At 51.8% G+C, this 25437-nt stretch overlaps 1 protein-coding gene across 22 annotated transcripts in view; it reads left to right on the top strand.

Moving 5' to 3' along the window:
• The window catches only part of LOC139747298 (uncharacterized), a 221744-nt gene that overhangs the window by 135946 nt on the left and 60361 nt on the right, over positions 1-25437 (top strand). Inside the window, exon 1 of one of the 22 annotated variants that reach the window (XM_071659430.1) lies at positions 18859-18990. The exons of the other annotated variants lie outside the window; for them this stretch is intronic. Within the exon in view, the coding sequence (XP_071515531.1) occupies positions 18973-18990 (18 nt within the window). The 5' untranslated portion in view covers positions 18859-18972. Of the gene's footprint in view, positions 1-18858; positions 18991-25437 lie in introns of those variants that run through there. 22 annotated transcript variants of the gene reach the window in all.

The raw sequence follows: 25437 nt of genomic DNA, 5'->3' as shown, positions 1-25437 counted from the left end.
AACCCCTCCCTCCCTGTGTCCTCGAGTCGCACTCTGGCAGTACAGCCGTTACGAACCCAGCCGCCTTGGCGACCATCGGCTAACAAGACGCCGACCATTACTGTGTCTCGTGAAAGATCTTTTGTATTTGTTTTAAACACTGTGTCTGATAACCTGTCCTTGTTGCTGGTCTCTCTCTCTGAGTTATCATCAGCCTTTGCCTGTATTTGTTATTATTATTATTATCATCATTATTATTATTATTATTATTATTATTATTATTATGATTATTTATCATTATTATTATTATTATCGTCGTTGTTGTTGTAGTTGTTGTTATTGTTGTTGTTAGTATGTACGCACGTCTAGCGTAGCTGATTTTTCGTCAGTTTTGCGTCATTTGTTTAAGGGGTTGAAAAAGAAATATGATTTGAGAGATGACCAAAGTGTAGGAAGAACACTTCGGTCAGTTCCGTACGTCCGTGTGAATGGGACCCGGCCCCAACCCTCCCAACCCTCATTGCAGAATGTGGAAGGAGAGTTATGGTGGGCGTTCTATGTCCGGGGTTGGCAGTGGTAACGCTGGAGTGTGGCCAGGGGGGTTGGTAGTGGTGCTGGTGAAAAATTAACGCCGGAACCAATGACTACCACCACCACTACCGCCTCCGTCTTCACTACCGCCTCCGTCTTCACCACCGCCGCCGCCGCCGCCGCCGCCACTACCACCACCACCTCCGCCTCCGTCTTCACCACCGCCGCCGCCGCCACCACCACCTCCGCCTCCGTCGCCACCGCCGCCGCCACCGCCTTCACCGCCGTCACCACCACCGCCACCGCCACCACCACCGCCGCCGCCACCGCCTTCACCGCCGCCAACACCAGCACCGCCGCCGCCGCTGCCAGCTTCCAGCTTCTCCACTGAATTATTTCTGCTGGGACGGCGTCATTCATGTACCGGCCAAGTCCAGGTTTTATCATGTATTTCAAGATTATTATTTTTTCTTCTTTTAAGTTTTCACAAAGGTCCTTCCTCTACAAGGGCAGCGAGATGTCTCGTTTCCAAGTCTCGTGTGTGTGTGTGTGTGTGTGTGTGTGTGTGTGTGATTACCTCGTGAATGAGTCAGTCTGGTGAGGTTACCAGGAATGAAAAGGTTGTGTTCGTGGATTCGTCGCCGTCATATTCGTTTTCCGTGTAAAGACAACATCTGTTGGACACGAATGTTACTCACGAACGGTGGTTGCAAATGATAGTCTCTCTCTCTCTCTCTCTCTCTCTCTCTCTCTCTCTCTCTCTCTCTCTCTCTCTCTCTCTCTCTCTCTCTCCAAGACATCACCACTGAATCTGTTAGAATAACGGTTGTTTACGATGAGCTGCTGTATGTATACCTTTGAGAAAGTTGGGATGAAAAGAAAAACACTTTATTGTTTTGTCCATATGATACTCCCTTCCGCTTTCTTCTCCAGGCTCCAACTTCTATTTGATTATCAAAGACGTCATCGAGTTTTTATAAGCCAAGGGACCTTGAGAGAGTGGAGACGAATTGTCTTTTACGTTGAAATAGTGTTTTAGAATACCAGTATATGTAACCAGTATATATATATATATATATATATATATATATATATATATATATATATATATATATATATATTGGAAAGGATCACAGTTTTGCGCGTGATCAAGATATTTTCCCCGTGGACTCATAGGAATATATATATATATATATATATATATATATATATATATATATATATATATATATATATATATATATATGTGTGTGTGTGTGTGTGTGTTTGTGTGTGTGTGTACCTTCATCCATGATCGTATAGGAAAGTTGAAGCCGTGTGGATGGAGGACACTGGGGTACACAGCAATATTGAGAGAGCAGTATAACAGTGTCCGTGTAGCTGTGTGCGACACCACATTTCAAGGAGAGATTGATTGTCGTCCCAGAATTGTGCAGAAATCCTTCACAGTCCGCGTGTAATGTGAAGGAAAATAACAGAAATTGCTCGAATTCTGTTCCCTGGGAGAGCAGACAAGTGACATGTGGTTTATGTACAGAAAACCCTGGTAGACCTTGCTCCCATTCCTATCAGAATTCATATTCAGTAACCACGGCGGTTATAGAAGGTTGTAGGATACTGCTAAAACTAGAAGGTGTCGTCTCTATAATGAAAGACAGAATGCGTAGATCTCAGCTCTCTGTTGTATCTGGAAGCCTGAGAGTGATTGTGGTCCACCTTACGGAAATATGTGATCAAGAACCCGACAGATGTGTACAGAATGTACCTGACCTGCCCGCGTGTGCTGGGGGTGTGTATGTAGGCCGCGGCTGCCTCCAACAGTGTGATTGATCAGAGGAGCAGTAATACAACTTGGTCCTCGACCGAGCTTTGGAGGTAAAGAAACATTCTAGATTGGTCTAAGGTTTGCTTAATCCCTTGAGCACCATAGTACGACCCTTGGGTAAGACGGTACGACCTCATGAGCAAGACGGCATGACCCCCTGGGCAAGACGGCACGACCCCCTGGGCGTGACGGTACGACCCCATTAGCAAGACGGCACGACCCCCTGGGCAAGACGGCACGACCCCCTGGGCAAGACGGCACGACCCCCTGGGCGTGATGGGACAGTCATTTAGGAAGACGGTACGACCCCCCGAGCAGGACGGCACGAACTTTAAGGTACGACGACCCCCCTTAGCTTGTGACATGACCCTGAGCAGTCAGCGCATTGACACAGCAGGGTGTGTGTGTGTGTGTGTGTGTGTGTGTGTGTGTGTGTGTGTGTGTGTGTGTGTGTGTGTGTGATAGTTCAGTGAGAGTGAAGTATCTCAAACCTGCAGGAGCTACAGGAGGCTGGGCAGGCAGCCTTCTGCGTGGTGCAGGAGGGGCTGCGTGATAGATCACAGGTGACCACGTGGAATGACTTGACTCGCGTTTCGCACAACAAAGCAAGTCATGAGTCGGAGCAACAGATGGGACTGTCAGCCGAGGGAGCGGGGGAAGGAGAGAGGAGGGGCGGAGGGGGTAGCGTCAGTGCATGAGGTGGCCGCAGCCTGCTGACGCCTTAGTTTTATACCACAGGGCGGTATGATCGGCCGACATCAACCCCCACCCCCGCACACCAGTACTGCCATTGGCTTCCCATTTACTGACATCACCTCACTCACCTCTGGTAGCATTTCGCGCGGCTGGCGAGGTAGACTCCACCCGAGTTGACTCTCAGTAAAGAACCAAGATATCCGAACTTGCGCTCTCATACATCCATGTCTTTGGAGGCTATAATGTACACTGCATTAACCCCCAGTATGTCGTGTTTTCGAGATCACACGGTGGACACGGGAGGCAAATCTGACCCCTGTGAGAAATGACGGTGCTCTCGGTGCTCTCAAAACCACTAGAAGAAAAAGTATACGCATCACAGGGCCCAAGATTTTTCACGCTCTAGCGGGACAAGAGATTTGGAGGTCTCAGTGCCTTCGCTGTAGAGTGCGTTCGCAGTGTGCCGGATCAGGAAGGGTGTGTTAGGGACGTAGGCTCGAGATCCGTAAAAGCTTAAGCAGGTCGAGTAGAGTTTAGTCCTCTTATGAGGTATGTGCTGAGGGTGTTGGTTGGGGTGTGGTTGGTATACTGATGTGTGAGTGGCCGGTGTCACCCGGGCCGTCCATACATGTGCTCTTCAGTTGATGACCACAGTAGCAAAGTCTTGCTATAATGCGCCACCGCAGGCTGGGGTGACCCCGGGCAGATACTGTTTGAAATAGCGCCCAGCTACTGAAATTGGGCGGATAGATAGATAGGTAGATAAAGAGATAGATAAGATTCTATGTATATAGTACATGATAAAGGAAAATAGAATTTACTTTAGGTTTGTACAAGGACGATTCTTTGTGCTGTGTGTGTGTGTGTGTGTGTGTGTGGTGTGTGTGTGTGTGTGTGTGGCTGGTAGAGAGGTGCTGCCCCAACACTAGTGGGTTGTTACGCCCGGTTGGTTACCCGGAAAGGAAGAACAGTATGATAATCCTTGAGGGATCTGCACTCCTCAGTGGTTAACTTTCTTTAGGCTGCGGGCCACGGGCTGGGTTATCGTGGTATGCACCACAGATCAAAATCTACACATATATACACATATGTATATGATATCCGGCGGCCCGGAAGTTTTTGCATATCCAACACAGTCCACACCTAACACACACTTACTAACCCTCAAGGCGTCCGTTTTCTTCGGTCACTTTGGAGGGAACGATTTTCTGTGATGATGAATTTCAAAACTAACGGTCGCGTCCCCATCCCCCCCAGCCCACTCCCAGCAAGTCTTCATGGAACATCCTCTCATATTATACACTTGTATTTATCCTAACGTCTGCCTGGGAGAGTGTTATGTACGTGCGATCATTTCCAGTATCGTCTCGTCACCAAAGATGGTTATCTATGGTGATATCAATGCTACGTTACGCCAGAGTCTAACGAACGTATCACTGATGGTTTATTCATTTGTTACGTCCGCTAGATTTTGGTGGTCCGCGTCGGCAATATCATGATTCCAAGAGTTGCTGTGTCCCGGATGTTGTATTGATGGCATCGTGTATGCACGAACAGGGGAAACTTGAATGTGTAGTACGGGCGATGTGGGCCAGCCAGGTCGCCGCTGGATGGTCCAAGGAAATGGCTCTTTCGTTTATTGATACTACCTCCTCCCCCCCCAGGAGGGTCTGCCTCCAGCTCCCGCTGTGCTGTCGTGGTTCTTAAGTGTGTTGCCCCGGTTAGCTCACCGTTTCTACGTTACCGCTTCCCTTGTACTGTTTGCTGTACCCCTCCACACCCTAGGTCTCGTCTGTTGAATGGCGTGCACCGCCCTGTTTGGTTGAGGTGCAGCACACTGACCTGCCCCCCTTCACAGGCAAACATTACTTGCTGCAGGAGAGAAAGGGAGGTGGGGGGAATTAACTCTGGCTAGGTTCCCTTGTTCCCCATGCTGGCCCTACTTCTACCTCGCCCTCCTCCTCCTCCTCAGTCTCCCTACACACACACACACACACACACGCACATTTTCGTCCCAAATCCCTTTCATTCCGTATTCTGCTTGTCTCTTTTTTGGCTAAAGGCTTCAGTGCTTTCCCCTGCCCCCCTTCACTTATCCTCTTTACCAGCCTTGAGGACGAGAGGCAGATGCCTTCATGCCACTCTCCGGCGCACTACTGCTCCCCAGCACCAGACTTCACGTATGTGCCATCGCCACCTCTCACTGTGGGCGAAGTTGTCGTGCTATAAAAATGTGCAGAGATCGCCCTCACAATCTGGACCGAGCGTCAGACGTCAGCACTGCTGGGAACGACTGAAATCACTCTTATCCTCTGGAGCGTAGCCAGGGGAGTGGAGTCATAACTCACACGTGGGATATCTTGGAAGGTGTGGTCCTTTGTGGACAGAGAACTCATGAAGAGAGAGAGAGAGAGAGAGAGAGAGAGAGAGAGAGAGAGAGAGAGAGAGAGAGAGAGAGAGAGAGAGAGAGAATTCCCTGTCGACATGTCTGGTATGGAAGACAAAGATCACACTGCGTAAAAGAAAAGAGAAAACATTTTAAATACCTAGAGGGGGGTGGCCAATGTTGGCAGGGTCTACCATACAAGTGGGAGAAATCATAAGGACAACGAAATATATCTTGCCAGTCGGTTTTGTGGTGGGTACGTTGGCCGCGGCTTTAAACAGCCTTATTGATCAGAGGAATACGAGTACGTGCAGCCTGCTCCCAGGCCGAGCTGGAGAGATAGAAACCAGACTGTGTGGCGAGTGAACCTCGGCTTATATTGTGGATAGGTGCGACCCTCCTAGGGGTTTACCATCTCACTGTGTCGTTCCCTATACCCCTGGGGCTTCGCCACCCTGATCCCTAACACGTTATAGATGCCTTGTGTCCGCCCAGGTACACCCTACACCCCCTCGGTGTCAGCAGAGGTAGTTCAGTAGTGCACATCTGTAGTAAGTAGAACGAACACCTTGCACCGAGCGTGTGGCCATCTGTGTGTGTGTGGGAGGAGGAGTGGGGGTGGGTGGTGGTGCACGGAAGGTGGCGGGGGAGGAAGGTGCTGGATCACCGACGGTGCCGTATCTGCTGATGAAGGTGGTACCATTCACCTGACACACTTCTGACACACCTGATCCACTCTTTCTCACTCGGAGTTGAGGGTTTAAGCTGCTGCCACCATGCACTCGGGCGACAGGTGGCGGTAATGAGGCAACACCAGGCCTTGACACACACACACACACACACATGGCGACCGACACACCTGCTGACACGTGGCGTGACACCCGTGTAACGCTGTTGACACACGCGCGACAGTACTTGGGGGGGATATTATCTCTTTTGTCTCGCACGGGCGACTGACGGCGAGGTGATGGAAACATTGGGTGTGTAAACAGCTGTGTGACGGCAACGTTTGTGTGGGGGGTGAAACGTTTGGCGCGGGTTGGGGAGGAAGGGGCAGTTCTGTACTGGCCCAGGCGGCAGAATACGTGGGCAACTTTCATTTTGCGTGTTGGCAGAGCTGGTCGTTGGGACTGACGCACGCACGCACGCACGCACGCACGCACGCACGCACGCACGCACGCACGCACGCACGCACGCACGCACGCACACACACACACACACACACACACACACACACACACACACGAGAAACGAAAGTGTGCGAGCGTAAAACAGAAACACACATGAACTGGTAAGTATTTAGGTTACTATTGTGGAGGTAATACAGAAGACGCCATCGCCCGGTCTGAGATGTGGTGCCATGGCCTGATGTGCTGTATAGTGGCTAAGGTGTAGTGCCAGGGGCCTGAGGGAGAGGCAGGGAGGCAGGATGTGTCGTAGAGTGGCTGAGGTGTAGTGCCAGGGGCCTGAGGAAGAGGCAGGGAGGCAGGATGTGTTGTACAGTGACTGAGGTGCTGAGGTGTACTGCCAGGGGCCTGAGGGAGAGGCAAGGGAGGAGACAGAGGGAAGGCGCGGGACACAGACCAGGTTGAAGCGCCAAGACTCGTGTGGAGGAAGGAAGTGTATGGGTAATTTGTCCGGGTGATGAGAGGCGTTACCGGAGATCACGCTGGAGCAGGAACCACGGCCAGCCAGCACGCCAGCCAACCACGGCCGGCACGCCAGCCAACCACGGCCAGCACAGCAGCCAACCACGGCCAGCACGCCAGCCAACCACGGCCGGCACACCAGCCAACCACGGCCAGCACGCCAGCCAGCCACGGTCAGCAGGCCGGCTGACATGTCATATCTGGTGGCAGCTTCTCCCCAGCACCCTGTATCATCCGGCCCTCCTCTCTTTCCCTCTCCCACACCCTGCCTTCTCTCTCTCTCTCTCTCTCTCTCTCTCTCTCTCTCTCTCTCTCTCTCTCTCTCTCTCTCTCTCTCTCTGGTATGCGTTACTGCCACGTCAAACGCCTCCCTCCTCCCCCCTTTTAATGTGCCTTGGTGCCATTGTCAGTAGTTGCCACACCGTGGTACCTTTGTCACCACTGTTGCCATCTTCAACCCCCGCCTAGTGTCTGCTGACTCTTCTCCCCCCCCCCTACACACACACACACACACACACACACACACACACACACACACACTGTTACTTCGGGTGGAGTGGAGGGGGCTTTGTGCCCTGTGTATTATACAGCCACACCTGGAGTGTCCCCCCACCATATCCTTAGAACCACTTGGGGGCACGACGGTACGAGTCTTTAGGCACGGTGACCTGGCCTTTGACCTGACCCTTATTGGGTCACGCCAGATTCCAGGCCATTACACCCTTGAAAAAAGAAAGAGTTGGCATCGCCCGTTCTTCTGGGTCGTTCTTGTCTTGTTCAAGCTGCCACCTGCAGCTGCCACCTTCCCTCGTAAACCACAGCATAACAACCCACTCTCACCTCAGCTACCACAACTACCACCACCAACACGAGACGTACCACTATCTCAACCGCTACCACTACAACAGCTGTCAGTATCACCATCATAACCACCACCACAACAACAGCTGCTGTCGTCACCACCACCATCACCACAACAGCTGTCAGTGTCACCATCACCACAACAGCTGCCAGTGTCACGTCACCACCACAACAGCTGTCAGTGTCACCATCACCACAACAGCTGCCAGTGTCACGTCACCACCACAACAGCTGCCAGTGTCACCATCACCACAACAGCTGCCAGTGTCATGTCACCACCACAACAGCTGCCAGTGTCACGTCACCACCACAACAGCTGCCAGTGTCACGTCACCACCACAACAGCTGCCAGTGTCACCATCACCACCACAACAGCTGCCAGTGTCACCATCACCACAACAGCTGCCAGTGTCATGTCACCACCACAACAGCTATCAGTATCACCATCACCACAACAGCTGCCAGTGTCACGTCACCACCACAACAGCCGCCAGTATCACCATCACCACAACAGCTGCCAGTATCACCATCACCACAACAGCTGCCAGTATCACCATCACCACAACAGCTGCCAGTATCACCATCACCACAACAGCCGCCAGTATCACCATCACCACAACAGCTGCTAGTGTCACCATCACCACAACAGCTGCCAGTATCACCATCACCACAACAGCTGCCAGTATCACCATCACCACCACCACCCTCACTCAGCGCTCCGTCCATCCTGCCAACAGCAATATGGCAGTGTCCTATCAACACTGGATGCGGTCCAGCAGGTTTTTCTGTCTCCCCAGAACCTCGTTGAGAACTCGTTTACATCTGGTTTAACGGTGTAGGTTCACCAGACACCTCAGAACCTCGTTGATAACTCGTTTACATCTGGTTTAACGGTATAAGTCCATCAGAATCCTGTAGGGTTGAGGGCGGCGGCCAACGCAGCCTTGCTCGTTAAACGCCAGCGGGGTGGAAACGTTGACCACTTTAGCCGCTTTAAGGAGCGTTTAGTGTGTGGGGAGCGTGAAGGTGGGAGTGGGGAGAGAGAGGCGGTCGTGCATGGGACAAGGGCGTCATGGGTAATCTTGGGAATTTTTTTTTTTCAACGCATATTAATCGGGAGGCCATGGCTACGTGACACCGACAGCTATCTCCTGACACTGGGTTGCTTTTATATGTGTGTGTGTGTGTGTGTGTGTGTGTGTGTGTGTGCAGCAAAATCTTGTTCTGTCATTATGGTATTTCTGACGGAACTCGCTGTTGCTGCCCTCACGTCACTCTGCGGACCAGAGAGGTGGTAGTCGGTCGCTCCTGTTTCCTGTAGGAACAGTGATGATGGAGACATAGGAGAGAACTGTAGCCACCTGGGTTTGTTCGAGCCTTCCTCCAGGTCTTATAAGATTGACGTCTTCTTTCTTTACCCACTGAGAAGCAGTCTGACCTGTGAAAGAACTTCTTTTTTTTTTTTCTTTTAGTGGTTTCTTGATAATGACCTGATCCTTGTCGTATCATGACCCGACTTGCTGTCAGAGTAGGGGCGTGGGGCCTTGTGAGGGCGTTGGGAGGTCTTATGAGGGCTCGGGGCCTTTGCACTCTTCAGGAGTGGCGCCCTACGTGGCCAGCCAGGCCCCTGCCAAGAACCTCCCCCTCCTCACCACGTCGCGTCTCCCACCCCAGGAGGCGGAGTCGTGCCTGCCCACTCCTTACGTCATACAACACCTGCCGTCTCATATACACCCACAACTGTACCCACGACGCTCTAACACACTGGCACCACCCAGTGTCAGGGGCGTCGGGCGGGAAGAGGGAGCTATGTTTATCATAGGCTCGTTACTCCCTCCATATGACATGCTGCACCTTACCCCAGGAGCTGAGAGCATCCAGCCAGGGAGAGCTTCCAGCCAGGGAGAGCCTGTAGTCAAGGAAAGCCTCCATCCAGGGAGAACCTCCAGCCAGGGAAATACTCCTACCTATGAGAGCCTCCAATCAGTGTACATTTTGTCACGCCTCCAGTCTTACATGGAGGGTATGTGCCAGAGGTGACGTGGGAATGGATGCTTAATAACGTTAGTGCCTGAGAGCAGGAGGAAAACACCTCCCCACCAGATGTGTTGCCACCACAACAGTTTAGCGACCGCGGGGCTCGGAGACCTACCCCGTCCAGCGACCGCGGGGCTCGGAGACCTACCCCGTCCTGCAACCGCGGGGCTCGGAGACCTACCCCGTCCTGCAACCGCGGGGCTCGGAGACCTACCCCATCCTGCGACCACAGGGCTCGGAGACCTACCCCATCCTGCAACCTCGGGGCTCGGAGACCTACCCCGTCCAGCTACCGCGGAGCTCGGAGACCTACCCCGTCCAGCGACCGCGGGGCTCGGAGACCTACCCCGTCCTGCAACCGCGGGGCTCGGAGACCTACCCCGTCCTGCAACCGCGGGGCTCGGAGACCTACCCCGTCCTGCAACCGCGGGGCTCGGAGACCTACTTCATCCACTGACTCGTCTGGCAGTTTTGTGTCAAGACGATATCTCGAAAGCTCTTCACTGGGTGTTTGTCGCCCAGCCTGGACGGGCACATACCCGCCGGGTGAAGGATGATGCGACTGCGTTTTTGAGTCGAGAAGGTTTCACATGACAGCGGTGGCGGATCTTGTGAGGTGGAGGTGAATCGTAATGATGCCAATCCAGGCCACACTCACACTATTGCCAAGCTACACACGAACACAGAGGTGCCTCAGGTGGGGGTTGCAGTTGTATATGATGATACCCAACACCTGCGGGAACAGCTGCTGCTTCTCTGCTGAACATCTGCAATCTTGCAGCCGTCCTGATTTCTTTTTCACCTACGTGCAGAGAATGTCCAACTCGCTCATACTGTACAGGGTTCATGATTGTCCGGGTAAGTTACGTTCAGAATGTGAATAACATTATTCATTGTTTTTTTTTCTACAGTCAGACTGTGGGGGGGGGGGGGGACAGCCCTTAAAGTTAGCTTCAAGTGTGCCTAACCCGTTAAGGAGGAAGGCCCGCTCCTTGAACACGACGGCACGACCCTTTCATGTGATGTTTTGGTCTGTGGTCAGGTTGAGGCCAAACCTTCATTGGCCATGGGTCGTGCCGTTACTTCCTCCTGTTCAAGGGGGTTGAAGTCAGTTCTCCTACACCCACTGGTACTCCCGTGGCCCTTCCATTTACCTCACTGCTCCTCACTGGTTTATCATACCTGGTACCTCCTTCCCTGGTACTTTTGTAGTGCCTCTTTGCCCCTCCCTGGCCCATACCTGGTACCTCCCTGGCCCATACCTGGTACCTCTCCGGCCCATACCTGGTACCTCCCTGGCCCATACCTGGTACCTCCCTCGCCCATACTTGGTACCTCTTTGGCCCATACCTGGTACCTCCCTGGCCCATACCTGGTACCTCTTTGGCCCATACCTGGTACCTCTCTACCCCTCACTGGCGCATCCCTAGTACCCCAGCTTCTGCTTTCTCTCGACCTGCAATTACTGGATAGATTGTTGCCCAGGCTGTGGAGAAATTCCAGACCTTGTAAGACATATGTCTTGTCATATTTACTGGAAGAGCCAGGCCGTGCTTGGTACGTAGGCCTCCAGGTCGCATTCCCAAGCAGCCTGGGAGTGATGAGAATAGCGGCAGCGTAGGTAAGTCTCAGACCGAGCTCTCTGCAGGCAGATTAAAGAGCCTCCAAAATCGTCAGGCAATGAGGCGGGCAATCTTGAAGCACCAGTGACTACGGGGCGGAGTGGAGGAGGGAGAGGAATATGCTCTCTCTCTCTCTCTCTCTCTCTCTCTCTCTCTCTCTCTCTCTCTCTCTCTCTCTCTCTCTCTCTCTCTCTCTCTTCCTGCGGAGGCGGGAGGAATGTACCTTATGCGATGAGAGGTACGGGAGATGGAGGTGGGGTAATGTACCCTCATTGGCAGGGTGGTGGGTGGGGAGGATGGGATGATTGTACCATGACTGGTGGAGGAGGGGGTTGTGTACAGTCGTTGGCAGTGGCAGGGGTTGTAAGTTTTTTTTTTTTTCTCCTTGACAGTGAGGCGAGGATGTCCCTTCGTCAGCAGTGAGGGGAAGGTGTCCCTGCTTCGGCAGTGAAGGGCAGTGTATTCTCTCTCTCTCTCTCTCTCTCTCTCTCTCTCTCTCTCTCTCTCTCTCTCTCTCTCTCTCTCTCTCTCTCTCTCTCTCTAGCGTGTTGTACCACCTCGAGTAAGGAATGGTTGTGTGACGCGCCTGCCACTTCGTCTCCACCACATTAATGGGGGTCAGGTGCTGGAAGCTGGTTTTCCTTGAGATGCACACTTTAGATTGCTTCTTTTTTCACTGTAATTAGTCTACTGTTATATATATATATATATATATATATATATATATATATATATATATATATATATATATATATATATATATATATATATATCCAAGTCGACTCATCTGTTAAAGGAGACCAGCACATCGCGAGTTCCTGGGGGTAAAGGGTAAGTGGTTAGGGAAGAGCCAGAGTGGAACTCAGCTTAAGGTAAAGTGTCGTGCTACTGAGCACGTCACACCCTTGTCTGGCGAGGTTAAGGAATCCAGCCGTGTGCTGTAACCACACACACACACACACACACACACACACACACACACACACACCTCTGGGCTTCCGGCCTGGAAAGGGGGGAGGAGACTTTTTAGACTTCAAGGAGTTACGTGTAATCGTCCAGCACTAGATTGATGCTCGAGTTCGGCCCGTGTGCGCTCCACGCTGTTGTGATCCAGTGTTGTGTTTACGATGATATACCACGTCCTGATTGGTAGGTGCGTGCCCCGAGCCCATCAGGACGCGAATGTCAAATGGATACGTGGTCGTGACCACGGCCCGTTTTTTTCTTCTCTCTCTCCTTGGGGGATCGCTTTTGAGCCACAGAGGACCCTGTGCCACCGACCACACCTCACCACACCAGGAGGCTCGTGTGTGGCGAGTAGTATCCACCCTGCTGTCTTCCGCAGCTGCTGACGCCAAAGAAGTCTGAGAGGTGTGGTTCGGGAGCTTGTACCACAGCCTAGGAACGAGTTCGAACTCGTGGGCGACGCTGGAATTAATAAGGCCCTGGCTGAGCCCAAGGCTCTGTGTGACCGTATGATAGCAGAGACTTGGAAATGGAATGGAAATCCGACTTGCAGCAGCAAGGAATCCCATAACTTAGCCGCTAATGACCCCAGCCCGACGCGGGCAGATGATATTAACCAGACCTGTAAGCAGAGGTAACTGATGACTGGGAAGGAACCAATTTGGTCCAGACGCAAGATATGATACCTCTCGCACGGAGAATACCTCTGGCACCGAGTTTACCTCTCGCACCGAGTGTACCTCTCGCACCGAGTGTACCTCTCGCACCGAGTGTACATCTCGCACCGAGTGTACCTCTCGCTCCGAGTTTACCTCTCGCACCGAGTTTACCTCTCGCTCCGAGTTAACCTCTCGCACCGAGTTTACCTCTCGCTTCGAGTATACCTCTCGCACCGAGTTTACCTCTCGCACCGAGTATACCTCTCGCACCGAGTTTACCTCTCGCACCGAGTGTACCTCTCGCTTCGAGTATATCTCGCGCCGAGTTTACCTCTCGCACCGAGTTTACCTCTCGCACCGAGTATACCTCGCACCGAGTATACCTCTCGCACCGAGTATACCTCTCGCATCGAGTATACCTCTCGCACCGAGTATACCTCTCGCACCGAGTATACCTCTCGCACCGAGTTTACCTCTCGCACCGAGTGTACCTCTCGCTTCGAGTATACCTCTCGCACCGAGTTTACCTCTCGCACCGAGTATACCTCTCGCACCGAGTATACCTCTCGCACCGAGTATACCTCTCGCACCGAGTAAACCTCTCACACCGAGTTTACTTCTCGCGCCGAGTTTATCTCTCGCACCGAGTTTACCTCTCGTACCAAGTATACCTCTCGCACCGTGTAATTGAAGATCTGGACATGTTTCGTGAATCCCTCATCCTTCTCGACCATCTTGTTATCTGGTGGAGTGAGCAGTTGGCATGACGTAGTGTGTGATCCGCCCAGCTGTTACTATACTGTTCATTATAACAGGTCAGCACAGTGCACGGGTGCGACACGTCCATCTTTGGCTAAGTCGCAGAGGAAATTGATCCCTAACGAATATGTCATATTAGCATTTGTACGGTACCAAGGTTCATGTAGGGCGAGGTGTTGCTCCTGACGAAGGTGAGGTGTGAGTGACGGCGATAGTCACGTCCAGGGGAGGCGGGCAGGTCCGTCTCCCGCAAGACATAGGAAGGGATCGCCTTCCCGCCTGTATAAACACGACCAGTTATCACTACATCACGTCGGTAGCTGTATCTCCCACCCTCCCCGCCAGCACCTGGCTCCTTGAAGACATTCTTTCAAATGGGTCTTGACACTCCGGAGTCCCTGACCTGGTGCAACATGTTTATGAAGTTCGTATCTGCCTTAACTTCTTATTAATAATACTTCTGAGGTTCCCGTGCGCTACGTTATGGTGCTGCAGAGACCCGTGTGACGGTTGCGTGAATTCGGACGAGGCTCAAACGGTGTTGTAGCCTTTTCACTTAGAACATGTTCGTCAGCCTGTTCACACCATGATCATGGAGGTGTGAACAGTAGAATTCCCAGAGTAAGTAAATGGAAATGACAGTGAACAGATGAGAATGTTCACCCGCGAGGAACATTCTTGTCTGTGGCCCCCGTGAACCCCGGGAGATCCCGTTGAAAAGTGTGTTGCCTGAGTCATGGAGGGGCGCGGTGCTTGCCTGGCCAGGCCTCACTGCATCCCAGTATATCCACCTTACCCCGAGGGCATGCAGGCAGGCAGGGCTCGAGAACGGAGACTAGGTATTATGTACACCCTCGCCCTCCAGATGATACAGGGAGAGAAAATAAGACTGGATGTTGTGCTCGTCCGCGTACGAGAGATGCAGTGAGGGCTCCGAGACGGGGCGCTGTATACACCCACATCCTCCTGCGATGCAGAGAGAGAGAGAGTCTGGACCAAGAGAAGACCCATTGTATCCCCCTCCTGGGGACAGAAGGGGAGGTGGACGAAGCACACAGCGTCTATACCCACACCCTCATGACGACACAAGCTGGCCCTGTACACAAGGGCGTGTATGCTGAATCCAGACGTAACGCCCTGAGGACTTTGTGAATGAAAATACAGTCTTGTAAAGTGTACACACACACACACACACACACACACACGCGCGCGCGCGCGCGCGCGCGCACTATATGTGTGTGTGTTTGTGTGTGTACCCTCTCACCATACACGCGTCTTTTATACACATCATACAGTCGCCTTTGCATATGTACTCATCCCCCTGCCAGTCATGCACATGGACGTTGTAACCATCATACCCTCTAGTGGGATGCGCATCAGCTGGAGCCCCCGTACCCCAGCGTCCTGCACAGCGTGACACATGCGGCTCAGGAAGTGGCACGACGATGCTCCATCTGTGACTCAGTAGATGAGGGGGCGTGCATCTTGCTGCCCTACTGCTCCTGAACCGAACTTTTTCCTCCTCCTCCTCCTCCTCCTCCTCCTCCTCCTCCTCCTCCTCCTCCTCCTCCTCCTCCTTTTTCTCATCCTCCTCCTCCTCCTCCTGCTCCCTTCCATCTCCTCCTCTTCCTACCCGTCTTCATTCTCCTCCTCCTCCTCCTCCTCTTCATTATTATTCTTAATATTTGCTGTCATGCACATCCACAGTTTCTCCACACGTAGATTTTCCCCTTCTTCTCCTCCTTTTCATGTATTCTCCCCTCTTTCCCCTCCCCACTTCTCTCCCCACCACATTGGTCCTCTCCCCCCCACCCCCACCGGTGGGCGCTGCCTTCAGCAAATACCTAGAATAAAAAGCTGAACAAAACACTCGTCGAAACTTGACTCAAGGTCAACAGACTCTTAATACGAGATCAGAAGCTGTCAAAAATGTGGACTTCAGCTGTTGGTCTCGTTCTCGCGGGTTCGGTCTGGAGGTTCTCGTGTCCTCAGCCCGGAGGTTCTCATGGCCTGAGTCTGAGGGTTCTCGTGTCCTCGGCCTGGAGGTTCTCATGGCCTGAGTCTGAGGGTTCTCGTGTCCTCAGCCCGGAGGTTCTCATGGCCTGAGTCTGAGGGTTCTCGTGTCCTCGGCCCGGAGGTTCTCATGGCCTGAGTCTGAGGGTTCTCGTGTCCTCGGCCTGGAGGTTCTCATGGCCTGAGTCTGAGGGTTCTCGTGTCCTCGGTTTGGAGGTTCTCATCGCCTGAGTCTGAGGGTTCTCGTGTCCTCGGCCTGGAGGTTCTCATGACCTCAGTGCGGCTGTGTTCGTGGCTTCGATTTGGAGGTTCTCAAAGCTTCGGTGTGGAAGTCCGCGAGGCCTTGGCCTGGCGTTTCTCGTGACGTCGGTCTCAAGGTTGTCGATCCTTCGCTTGCGTGGTTCATGAAACTTGGGTTTCGCGGTTCGCCAGCCTTCGGGTGCTTAAGGGTTTCATGAAGCCTGGGTTTCGCGGTTCGACAGCCTTTAGGGGTTCTTGAAGCCTGGGTTTCGCGGTTCGCCAGCCTTCGAGTGCTTAAGGGTTTCATGAAGCCTGGGTATCGCGGTTCGCCAGCCTTCGAGTGCTTAAGGGTTTCATGAAGCCTGGGTTTCGCGGTTCGACAGCCTTTAGGGGTTCTTGAAGCCTGGGTTTCGCGGTTCGCCAGCCTTCGGGTGAGGGGTTAATGAAGCTTGGGTTTCGCGGTTCGCCAGCCAGCCTTCGGGTTCTTAAGGTGGTTGCTGGGTTGTGGAGGTAGGGATTGCTGTGTTCGCGGTCCTACTGTCGCACGATTGTCCTCGAAACCCGAGGTCATCGCGGTTAATCCCGTTCCCCTCGCGGGTCCTGTACCACGCCTCGTCCTGCCCCCCGGTGAGAGAGAGAGAGAGAGAGAGAGAGAGAGAGAGAGAGAGAGAGAGAGAGAGAGAGAGAGAGTAATGGCGGTGATTATTCCGTGTTAGCGCTGGACAGTTTCCAGTCGCTGGGTAATTGGCAGGAAGAGGAAGACAATGATAAGGTAATGATGGCGACTGTGATGACTGCTGTGCTGCTGACTGACGGTGGCGACGTGGTGATGGTGGTTGGTGGTGGTTGGTGATGGTGGTGGTGGTGGTTGGTGGTGGTGGTGGTTGGTGATGGTTAGTGGTGGTTGGTGGTGGTGGTGGTGGTTGGTGATGGTTGGTGATGGTTGGTGATGGTTGGTGGTGGTTGGTGATGGGTGGTGGTGGTTGGTGATGGTTGGTGATGGTTGGTGATGGTTGGTGGTGGTGGTGGTTGGTGATGGTTGGTGGTGGTGGTGATGATGGTGACGGGTTGGTGATGATGGTTGGTGGTGGTGGTGGGGGTGGTGATGGTGGTTGGTGATGGTCGTTGGTGATGGTTGGTGATGGTCGTTGGTGATGGTTGGTGGTGGTGGTGGTTGGTGATGGTTGGTGGTGGTGGTGGTTGGTGGTGGTTGGTGATGGTTGGTGATGGTTGGTGGTGGTGGTGGTTGGTGATGGTTGGTGGTGGTGGTTGGTGATGGTTGGTGATGGTTGGTGGTGATGGTGGTGGTTGGTGGTGGTGGTGGTGGTTGGTGATGGTTGGTGATGGTTGGTGGTTGATGATGATGGTTGGTGATGATGGTGGTTGGTGATGGTGACGGGTTGGTGATGGTGATATGGCGACATGATGATGATGGTGACTATGTGGGGATGGTGACCATGAGGACGTGTCGGTGGTGAATGGTTACGGTGGTAGTGATAGTGGCGACGACGTGATGGTGAGGATTACACTGATGGTGATGATAGTGAAAGTGATGGTACTGATTAATGCTAGTGATGGTGGTAATTATAAGAATGATGATGATGGTGATTATGATAGTGATTATGGTGATGTAGTATAGAGGGTATCTTGATGGCAGCGTGGGTGGGTCTGGAGATGGAGGTTTGGTTGGAGCAGTGATGATGAGGAGGGTGACAGTGATGATGATGGAGCTGTCATGTTCAGTGACGATGGCGGTGTACCACACAGGTGCCCCCCTTATCACACACACACACAAACACAAACACACACACACACACTCACTCACTCACTCACTCACTCACTCACTCACTCACTCACTCACTCACTCTCTCTCTCTCTCTCTCTCTCTCTCTCTCTCTCTCTCTCTCTCTCTCTCTCTCTCTCTCTCTTTCACGCGGAAATAAAGATGCAGAGAGTTTGGGACATAGCAGTTGGGGGAAAGAGGCGAAATAAGATTGGGGGGATTAGAGAAATGATTCGAGAGGAAAATGATAGGAGGGGGATGAGAGAGAGAGAGAGAGAGAGAGAGAGAGAGAGAGAGAGAGAGAGAGAGAGAGAGAGAGAGAGAGAGAGAGAGAGAGAGATGATGATGAAAGTAGAGACAAGGGAATAAGAAGCGAGGAGTTGGGAGGGGAAGGAATAAGACAGACGTAAGGAAGAAGTCACGTCAGACTAATCCCTCGCTAAATGGCCAGAGGGAGCAAAACCTGGCAGTAAATATGGACGTGGGAAAGGAAGACGATAATGAGAGGTGAAGAAAGGAAGCAAGGAACAAAGGAGGAGGGAAACCGAGAGAGAGAGAGAGAGAGAGAGAGAGAGAGAGAGAGAGAGAGAGAGAGAGAGAGAGAGAGAGAGAGAGAGAGAGAGAGAGGATGTGGGGAGAAGTGGGGGAGGAAGCAAAGTTAGGGATGGGCAGGGTGGAGGGGGTGGTTGGTTGGTTGTCGAAGGGAGGTGGGGTTTTGAAGGTGTTGGGGTGGGGCTGGCTGGGTGTGGTGTGGGGTGGGTGGGAAGGAAGTAAGTTGGGGGTGTGGGGGTGTGGAAGTTGAGGGTGGTGGTGGTGGGGACCGGAGTGACGCAGTAATAAGGGTTAACTTCTTATCATCACGTGCAGGGCTGTAGCTGAACGTCTGAGAATCTCATTTGTAGACCACACTTGACAGGCTACAGTCGTCCCACGCCCTTCGTATTCCGCAGTCGGAAGTCGAGAAGAATGATTGGCTGCTTGAAGGTAAGGTAAAGGGTTAGACTTCTCCCTTCATGGGGGGCATAGAACCATTGGTGAAGAGTATCAGACCCATTGCCAAGCAGGTAGGAAAACAGCATGCCTGCAGGCGAAGCTGCCGCTGGGAGCAAGTCTGAGTGGAGCAGCTGGGAGAGAGAGAGAGAGAGAGAGAGAGAGAGAGAGAGAGAGAGAGAGAGAGAGAGAGAGAGAGAGCTAGTGATGTAACGTCATCTGGGACATCACCATCGCAAACACACGTTACTCTGATCACAGTCTTGAGTTGCGACGCAAAAGAACATGTTGCATGGACGCCAAAAAAAAAAAAAAAAAAAAAAATCACACTCGACCAGAACACACGCCACCATGGAAATGAATTCACCAATTTCAGGTTTAATGGTCTACCGATGAAATCGGGGGACGATGTAGTCAATGAGAAGTCTGTGGTGTAGTGGGGAAAACCCTATTGAATGCCAAAACACCAGAGAGGGATCTGTTAATTGCAAGACCACAGAAGCATTCCAGCCATACGGTACATCAGTGAATACGGTACATCATTGAAATGTGCGAAAGTATAGAAAGACGAGCCCTGTATAGTATGAGGCAAAAACTTATTTGCAGACCTTAGAAAAGAAAAGAAGAGACTTGGGCAGTCGTAAACATGATTTTATTTCATTGGGGATATGGTTCAACTCCGGTATGGGGGAAAACGAAGACGTTTAAACAAGCAGTACAGAACACACAGGACGGTCATAGATAGACACAGTCACGTCGCAATGTAACACTTACCTTCAGAGCACAAGACAAGGCAACAACATTTGCCCCTTCCAAAAAGAGATGATACGATGGATCTTCCGGGCCATCAGAAGAAGAAAAAACCCAATAGTGACGCTATACTTAGCGGTAAACACATTCTCACGACCAGAACATTGCTACGTACTAACGTCGCCGCTTTACAAGAGGGCGAAGTTGTATGTTATCAGGAAGCGTCCAGGAGATCATGGCCCGCGCTAATGTTGTAAAGGAGCTGAACTCTTGGAAACGACTGAAGTCAATCAAGGCTTTAGTCTCTGGAACTCAGACAGGAGAGGTATATTGTCATTTACACCTGGTACATACACCCTGCCTTCAAAAGAAGTAATTCCCCAGTGGCACGACAGCCACGGAAAGACGTGGATATTACCCTTGAGAGTACAAGGAGACGTAAGCGCATAAAGAGAAGACACATTGAACATCCAAAGCCCAAGGCTGTGCAGCATATTACCTGCGAACGTGAGGGGGACACACTAGGGAGAAACTAAAGGCGGCCTTGGTTAAGTATTTACAAAGTTTACCCAAAACCAGCTAGGCTGTTGTGGCTGCGGCCCGCGGGTTCCAGGAAGCGGTCTGGTTGATTAGCGTCCCCACCTCAGCAGCTTGGACTCGACCAGAGCTGTGAGAGTTGAAGACCCCCTCCCCTATACGAAGTCTACGCCCGGTATATCACGTAGGAGAAACCTGGCTGTAGGGGGGCTATTATATCTGACGACCTGACCTCTTCAGCCAGCACAGCAGAGCAGCCATCGTCTCCTCGGTGACTTTGGTCGGCTAGATTTTATGAACCTTGTAGAAGAGGTAGGCAGAACTGGCGATGATACTTCTGAGCGCACGGCAGTGAGAGGTAAGGGAGAGAGAGAGCATGGTGAGGGTACAGCGGTGGATAATTGAGGAAATGCTCAGTCACGGGCTGTTGCTTACACACACACACACACACACACACACACACACACACACACACACACACACTGCAGATCATGGTAGATATTTAGTTTAAGACTTGCGATTGTCTCTTGTTTTCGCGTTGCAGACTACAGGACTGAAGTATGAGCGCTTTTCCCAACCTTACCCACTGCCTCTTCAGCTCCCTCGACTTCCCCCTTGCGCAACCGAGAGAGACGCGAGCCCTCCGTGGCTCTCTCACCCTTGCGTTGATTTCGCCAATGCTTTCGACATGCTAAACCATATCACAATCATCGACAGCCTTGGGGCTGTGGAGAGGGTTCCCTCTCATTCCATGGCTCTGCAGACTTTCCTTACTGAGTGCTACCTGGCCATAGACGTTCCCGAGGAGCCGTCTTCCTCCCCTTCTAGTCTTTCTCCCGGAGCAGTTATGACGCCTTTGTGTTTCTCCATCCACGTGGACGATCCCCCTGATGGATGTATCTGTTCAATGAAGCACATCAAGGACTTCCCCCCCATCAGCGTTGGCAACATACTCTCTCTCTCTCTCTCTCTCTCTCTCTCTCTCTCTCTCTCTCTCTCTCTCTCTCTCTCTCTCTCTCTCTCTCTCTGCAACGTCGACACCCAGAACACTCTTGTTGATTTTCAAGCCCCCATGCATGAGTTCCGGACCACCGCTGCCGCGGTTGTATGGAAAACGCATCCTCAAAGCTTGTTTCACAGAAAACGTATCTTCTGGCTTCTCTTGTTTCCCCACTGACCGCGGTGTTGCTCGGCCAGCCAGCCAGCCAGCCAGATGTTCATGTTTACTGTTATGGGTGGGAGGGATTAGTATTGAACCAGAGGTTTCCAGAAACCTCCGGTACTTATCAGTAATTATATATCAGTTATTTGTTGCGGGTTTATTGTGTACACGGAAGACCATTATGAACAACATAACCTTCACTGCATTGGCCAAGGTCTTGTAATATTTTCTTCTTGGGATTTTCACTCCGTTGCCACAAGGTGAAGGTTGAGTTCGTCATCGCCATGTCTAACTGTAAGGTGAACGTGAAAATCTCATCTGTCGGGGTTTACACTCGGTGCAAGACTCTATCTCTCCCGCCGAGTTTACTTTGAAATCAGTTGAACACTTCCATTGTTAAGTTTACCGGGATGGAGGGGAGGAGCTTTGAATACGAGGATATATGTCGGGTTGCAATAAGTCAGAGCAGGTGAGAATGTTGATAAACATGAGTACAGTCCACTAGAACCTCACGTAACCTTCCCCCAGAGACAGGAGGTATTGCTTGATGGGCACTGGTTGGAATCTATGAGTGGTACTTTCATTGGCCTCCTGCACATGCTGAGACTTCACGTTATTATTATTATTATCATTATGGTAGGGAAAGGTAGTCGTGGGTCCTACTGAATTTATGCCATGGGTCCTCCTGAATTTTAGTCATGGATTCGAGTGAATTTTGAACATTTTTGTTATGTCTTGCTTTACGATGCGTAATCCCTCAGTGTCCCTATACTCATTGTCCTGGCCGCTTTCAGACTATTCATAAGGTGAAGTATGTATTCACCTCTGTTCACAGTCGACTCACTAGGAATAACTGTTCTGCATTGACATGATTTTTCGTCGATTTTCGTAAATTCATTTTACTGCGCTTGTAAACTCGACACTTAATTGTTATGATTAGCGGAAGCCCGGCGGAATGAGGGAGCAGGACGGAAGCCTGGCCCGGTATTGGTTCACAGTGAGAGGCTAGGACACTGCACCGTGGGTGTGGGTGTGTGTGTGTGTGTGTGTGTCTGGGTGGGTGGGTGGGTGCAGAGCGAGGTGCACGGCATTGTACCCTATTTCACAGTAGGCAGCTGTACCAATAGAAACAAGAGGCACAGGCCAGACCCCCTGTTTGCTGAGTGATGCTTGGTGGGCCATGGGAGACAAAAGCCACAGGAGAGAGTGGGAGGGAGGGAGGGAGAGTATCTACCTACCTCCCTACCTTCCTGCCTGCCTGCCTGCCTGCCTGCTTGCCTTCATATCTACCTGCCTATCGACCTTCCTATATACCAACCTTCCTGCCTGCCTGCCTGCTTGCCTACCTACCTGCGTACCTACTTGCATACCTGCCCACCTACCTTTCTGTATACATGCCTACCTGCCTGCCTACCTACCTGCATACCTAACTACTCGCCTGCCTGCCTGTCTACCTTCCTTCCTGCATACCTACCTCCCTACCTCCCTGCCTGCCTGCATACCTCCCTGCACACGTACGTACCTACCTTCCTGCATACGTACCTACCGACATACCTGCATACGTATCTACCTGCATACCTACCTACCTGCCTACCTTCCTGCGTACCTACCTGCATACCTACCTATCTGCCTACCTTCCTGCGTACCTACCTGCATACCTACCTGCCTGCTTGCCTGCCTACCTGCCTGCGAATACTTGACAAAATGTAACCACGAGGCAGGGGTAGGGCGGAGCCTTCACCCCAGAGAGAGTGTAGGGACTGAAAGAGGGAAGAAAAGGGGAAGGGTTGAAGGGACGAGAGAGGGAATGGGAGAGGGGAACTTATAATGAAGAGGGAGGGAAAATAGAGACTAGCAGAGGACGGAGGAGACGTTAGAAGACTATCATTCCTGGGTAGGAGGAAGTGGAGGAGGTGGGGAGCGTGTTTGCAGGGGAGGAGAAATGGCTGGGACGCATGATGTTGTGGGGGGAGGGTGGGGACGAGGTGGGGGGGTTGGTTGGATAGGCGGGAGAGAATGTGACTACGTGGCAGTAGGTAGGTGACTTGTCGTAGGAGAGAGAGAGAGAGAGAGAGAGAGAGAGAGAGAGAGAGAGAGAGAGAGAGAGAGAGGAGGGAGAGAGAGAGAAGGATGATGATGAAGGAAGTCTTGTGCAGGGCCACTACCCACCTCTCACACACAGTCAGGATGATGGATCTGTATGTGTAGCTGTTCAACAAAGTTGCCATATAAGATAGTTAACAGGTCTCTGTATATATATATATATATATATATATATATATATATATATATATATATATATATATATATATATATATAACATGCTCCCGTATGTTCTTCCAGAACATGTAGAACACCTCCGTGTCATCCTTTGTGTGGACGAGCGCCAATAATAGTCTGGTGGTAAGTCGTCGACTGAGGGCATACAGACCAAGTCCCTCTTCACCGGATCTCCGAAAATAGCTGTATATATATATATATATATATATATATATATATATATATATATATATATATATATATATATATATATATATATATACATACACACACACACACACACACATTAGTGACATAATTAACTCTAGCACGGACGGGACGAAGGAATCTTCACACCCCCAAGGCAAAAACATAGATATAAACTGACCATGACGAGAGAGAGAGAGAGAGAGAGACGTCAAAGATGTGAGCATGTGTGGTGGGGAGGACCTCCTCGCTGCCGACGAACGCCGCCAAGAAAACGTCGGGGTCCGTAGAAGAGATTGGTAGGTTTGGACGAAGAAGACGAGGGAAGCAGCAGAACCAGCGGCGACACTTGCAGGAGGAGGAGGTGGTGATGGTGGTCCCTCCCTCCGCTCTCCACCCGCGAGACGTGGAGTGCTGCCGTACGAGAATCATATACACAAGAGCGGCAGAAATTGCTGAACGAGAAAACGTTCAGAGCCCCCTCTGCGGGCGGCATCAGTTGGGGTTTAAAACACCTGAATTACTGTGACAGGTTAAAAGCTCTTAAAACCGTACTCATTAGGAGGTAGACGCGAGAGATGCATCATTATGTACACGGAAGCACTGTGGCGTCTGGCACCAGGCCTTGATGGGAGTAATTGGTCGAGTTGAACGCGATGATTGAAAATACTGGAGAGCAGAAATGCTTTTGAGAAATTGTAGCGGGGAAGCGGTCGTAAATGTCAGGGCCCACACATGTAGTTCATGTACTACCGGGAAATACGGTTGCATGGGCGACCCTTGGAAACACTTGACCTTCCACAGCTCGAACGCAATCCTTCGAGATGTACCATGACCAGGAGGGAGGACTAGGAGGGACGTGAGCAGCTGCTGGGAGAACGGATCTCCACCATCACAAAGGACCCCCATTGGCGTGTTGCTTTTTGAGATCCTTTGTTCTTGTATAAAGTTTCTGTGAGAGGTAGAGGAATTAGGGAGCAGGAACGGTAGTCTGGGAACAGTGAGGAATATGAGGTAGAACAGTAACAGCACGTAGAGGAAGGCGAGCGTAAACAACAGGTACAGGCAGCAGCATCTGGGACAGCGGCCGTAAATAAGGAGAGCCATCAGGAACGGGAGCCACAGTAGGAGAACGACTGGGTATACGAGGTTGCCAGGAGGGTGACTACTGCTGGAGATAGACCCAGCTGTGCTCACCTTGGCTCTCCCTCGCTCCCTCACCACCCGCTACCCACCCAGCCCGTCACGTCACTTTCTCCCTGGCGGAAAGTGACGGTGGGAGGCCAGGCTTGACGGACTCCATCGCCTTCACCTGTCACTTACCTCTTCTTCCTTTTGGTCTTTCCTCCTCCTCCTCCTCTTCTCACTCCTCTTAGCCTGTCTTCCTCCTGCACCGCTGGGTGGTGAGTGACGGGTGAGGACGGGTCGTGACAAACTCTCGTGTCACTCGTGCAAGACCTCTCCCCACCCCCTTCCCTCGTCGGACACCTTCACCACGCCTCCCGTCCCATTCCTCCCTCACCATC

This window comes from Panulirus ornatus, chromosome 68 (genome assembly GCF_036320965.1).
Source record: "Panulirus ornatus isolate Po-2019 chromosome 68, ASM3632096v1, whole genome shotgun sequence".
Classification (NCBI taxonomy): Eukaryota; Metazoa; Arthropoda; class Malacostraca; order Decapoda; family Palinuridae; genus Panulirus; species Panulirus ornatus.
The sequence above is the reverse complement of the archived record's forward strand: the minus strand, read 5'-3'. Positions and strand labels throughout refer to the sequence as shown.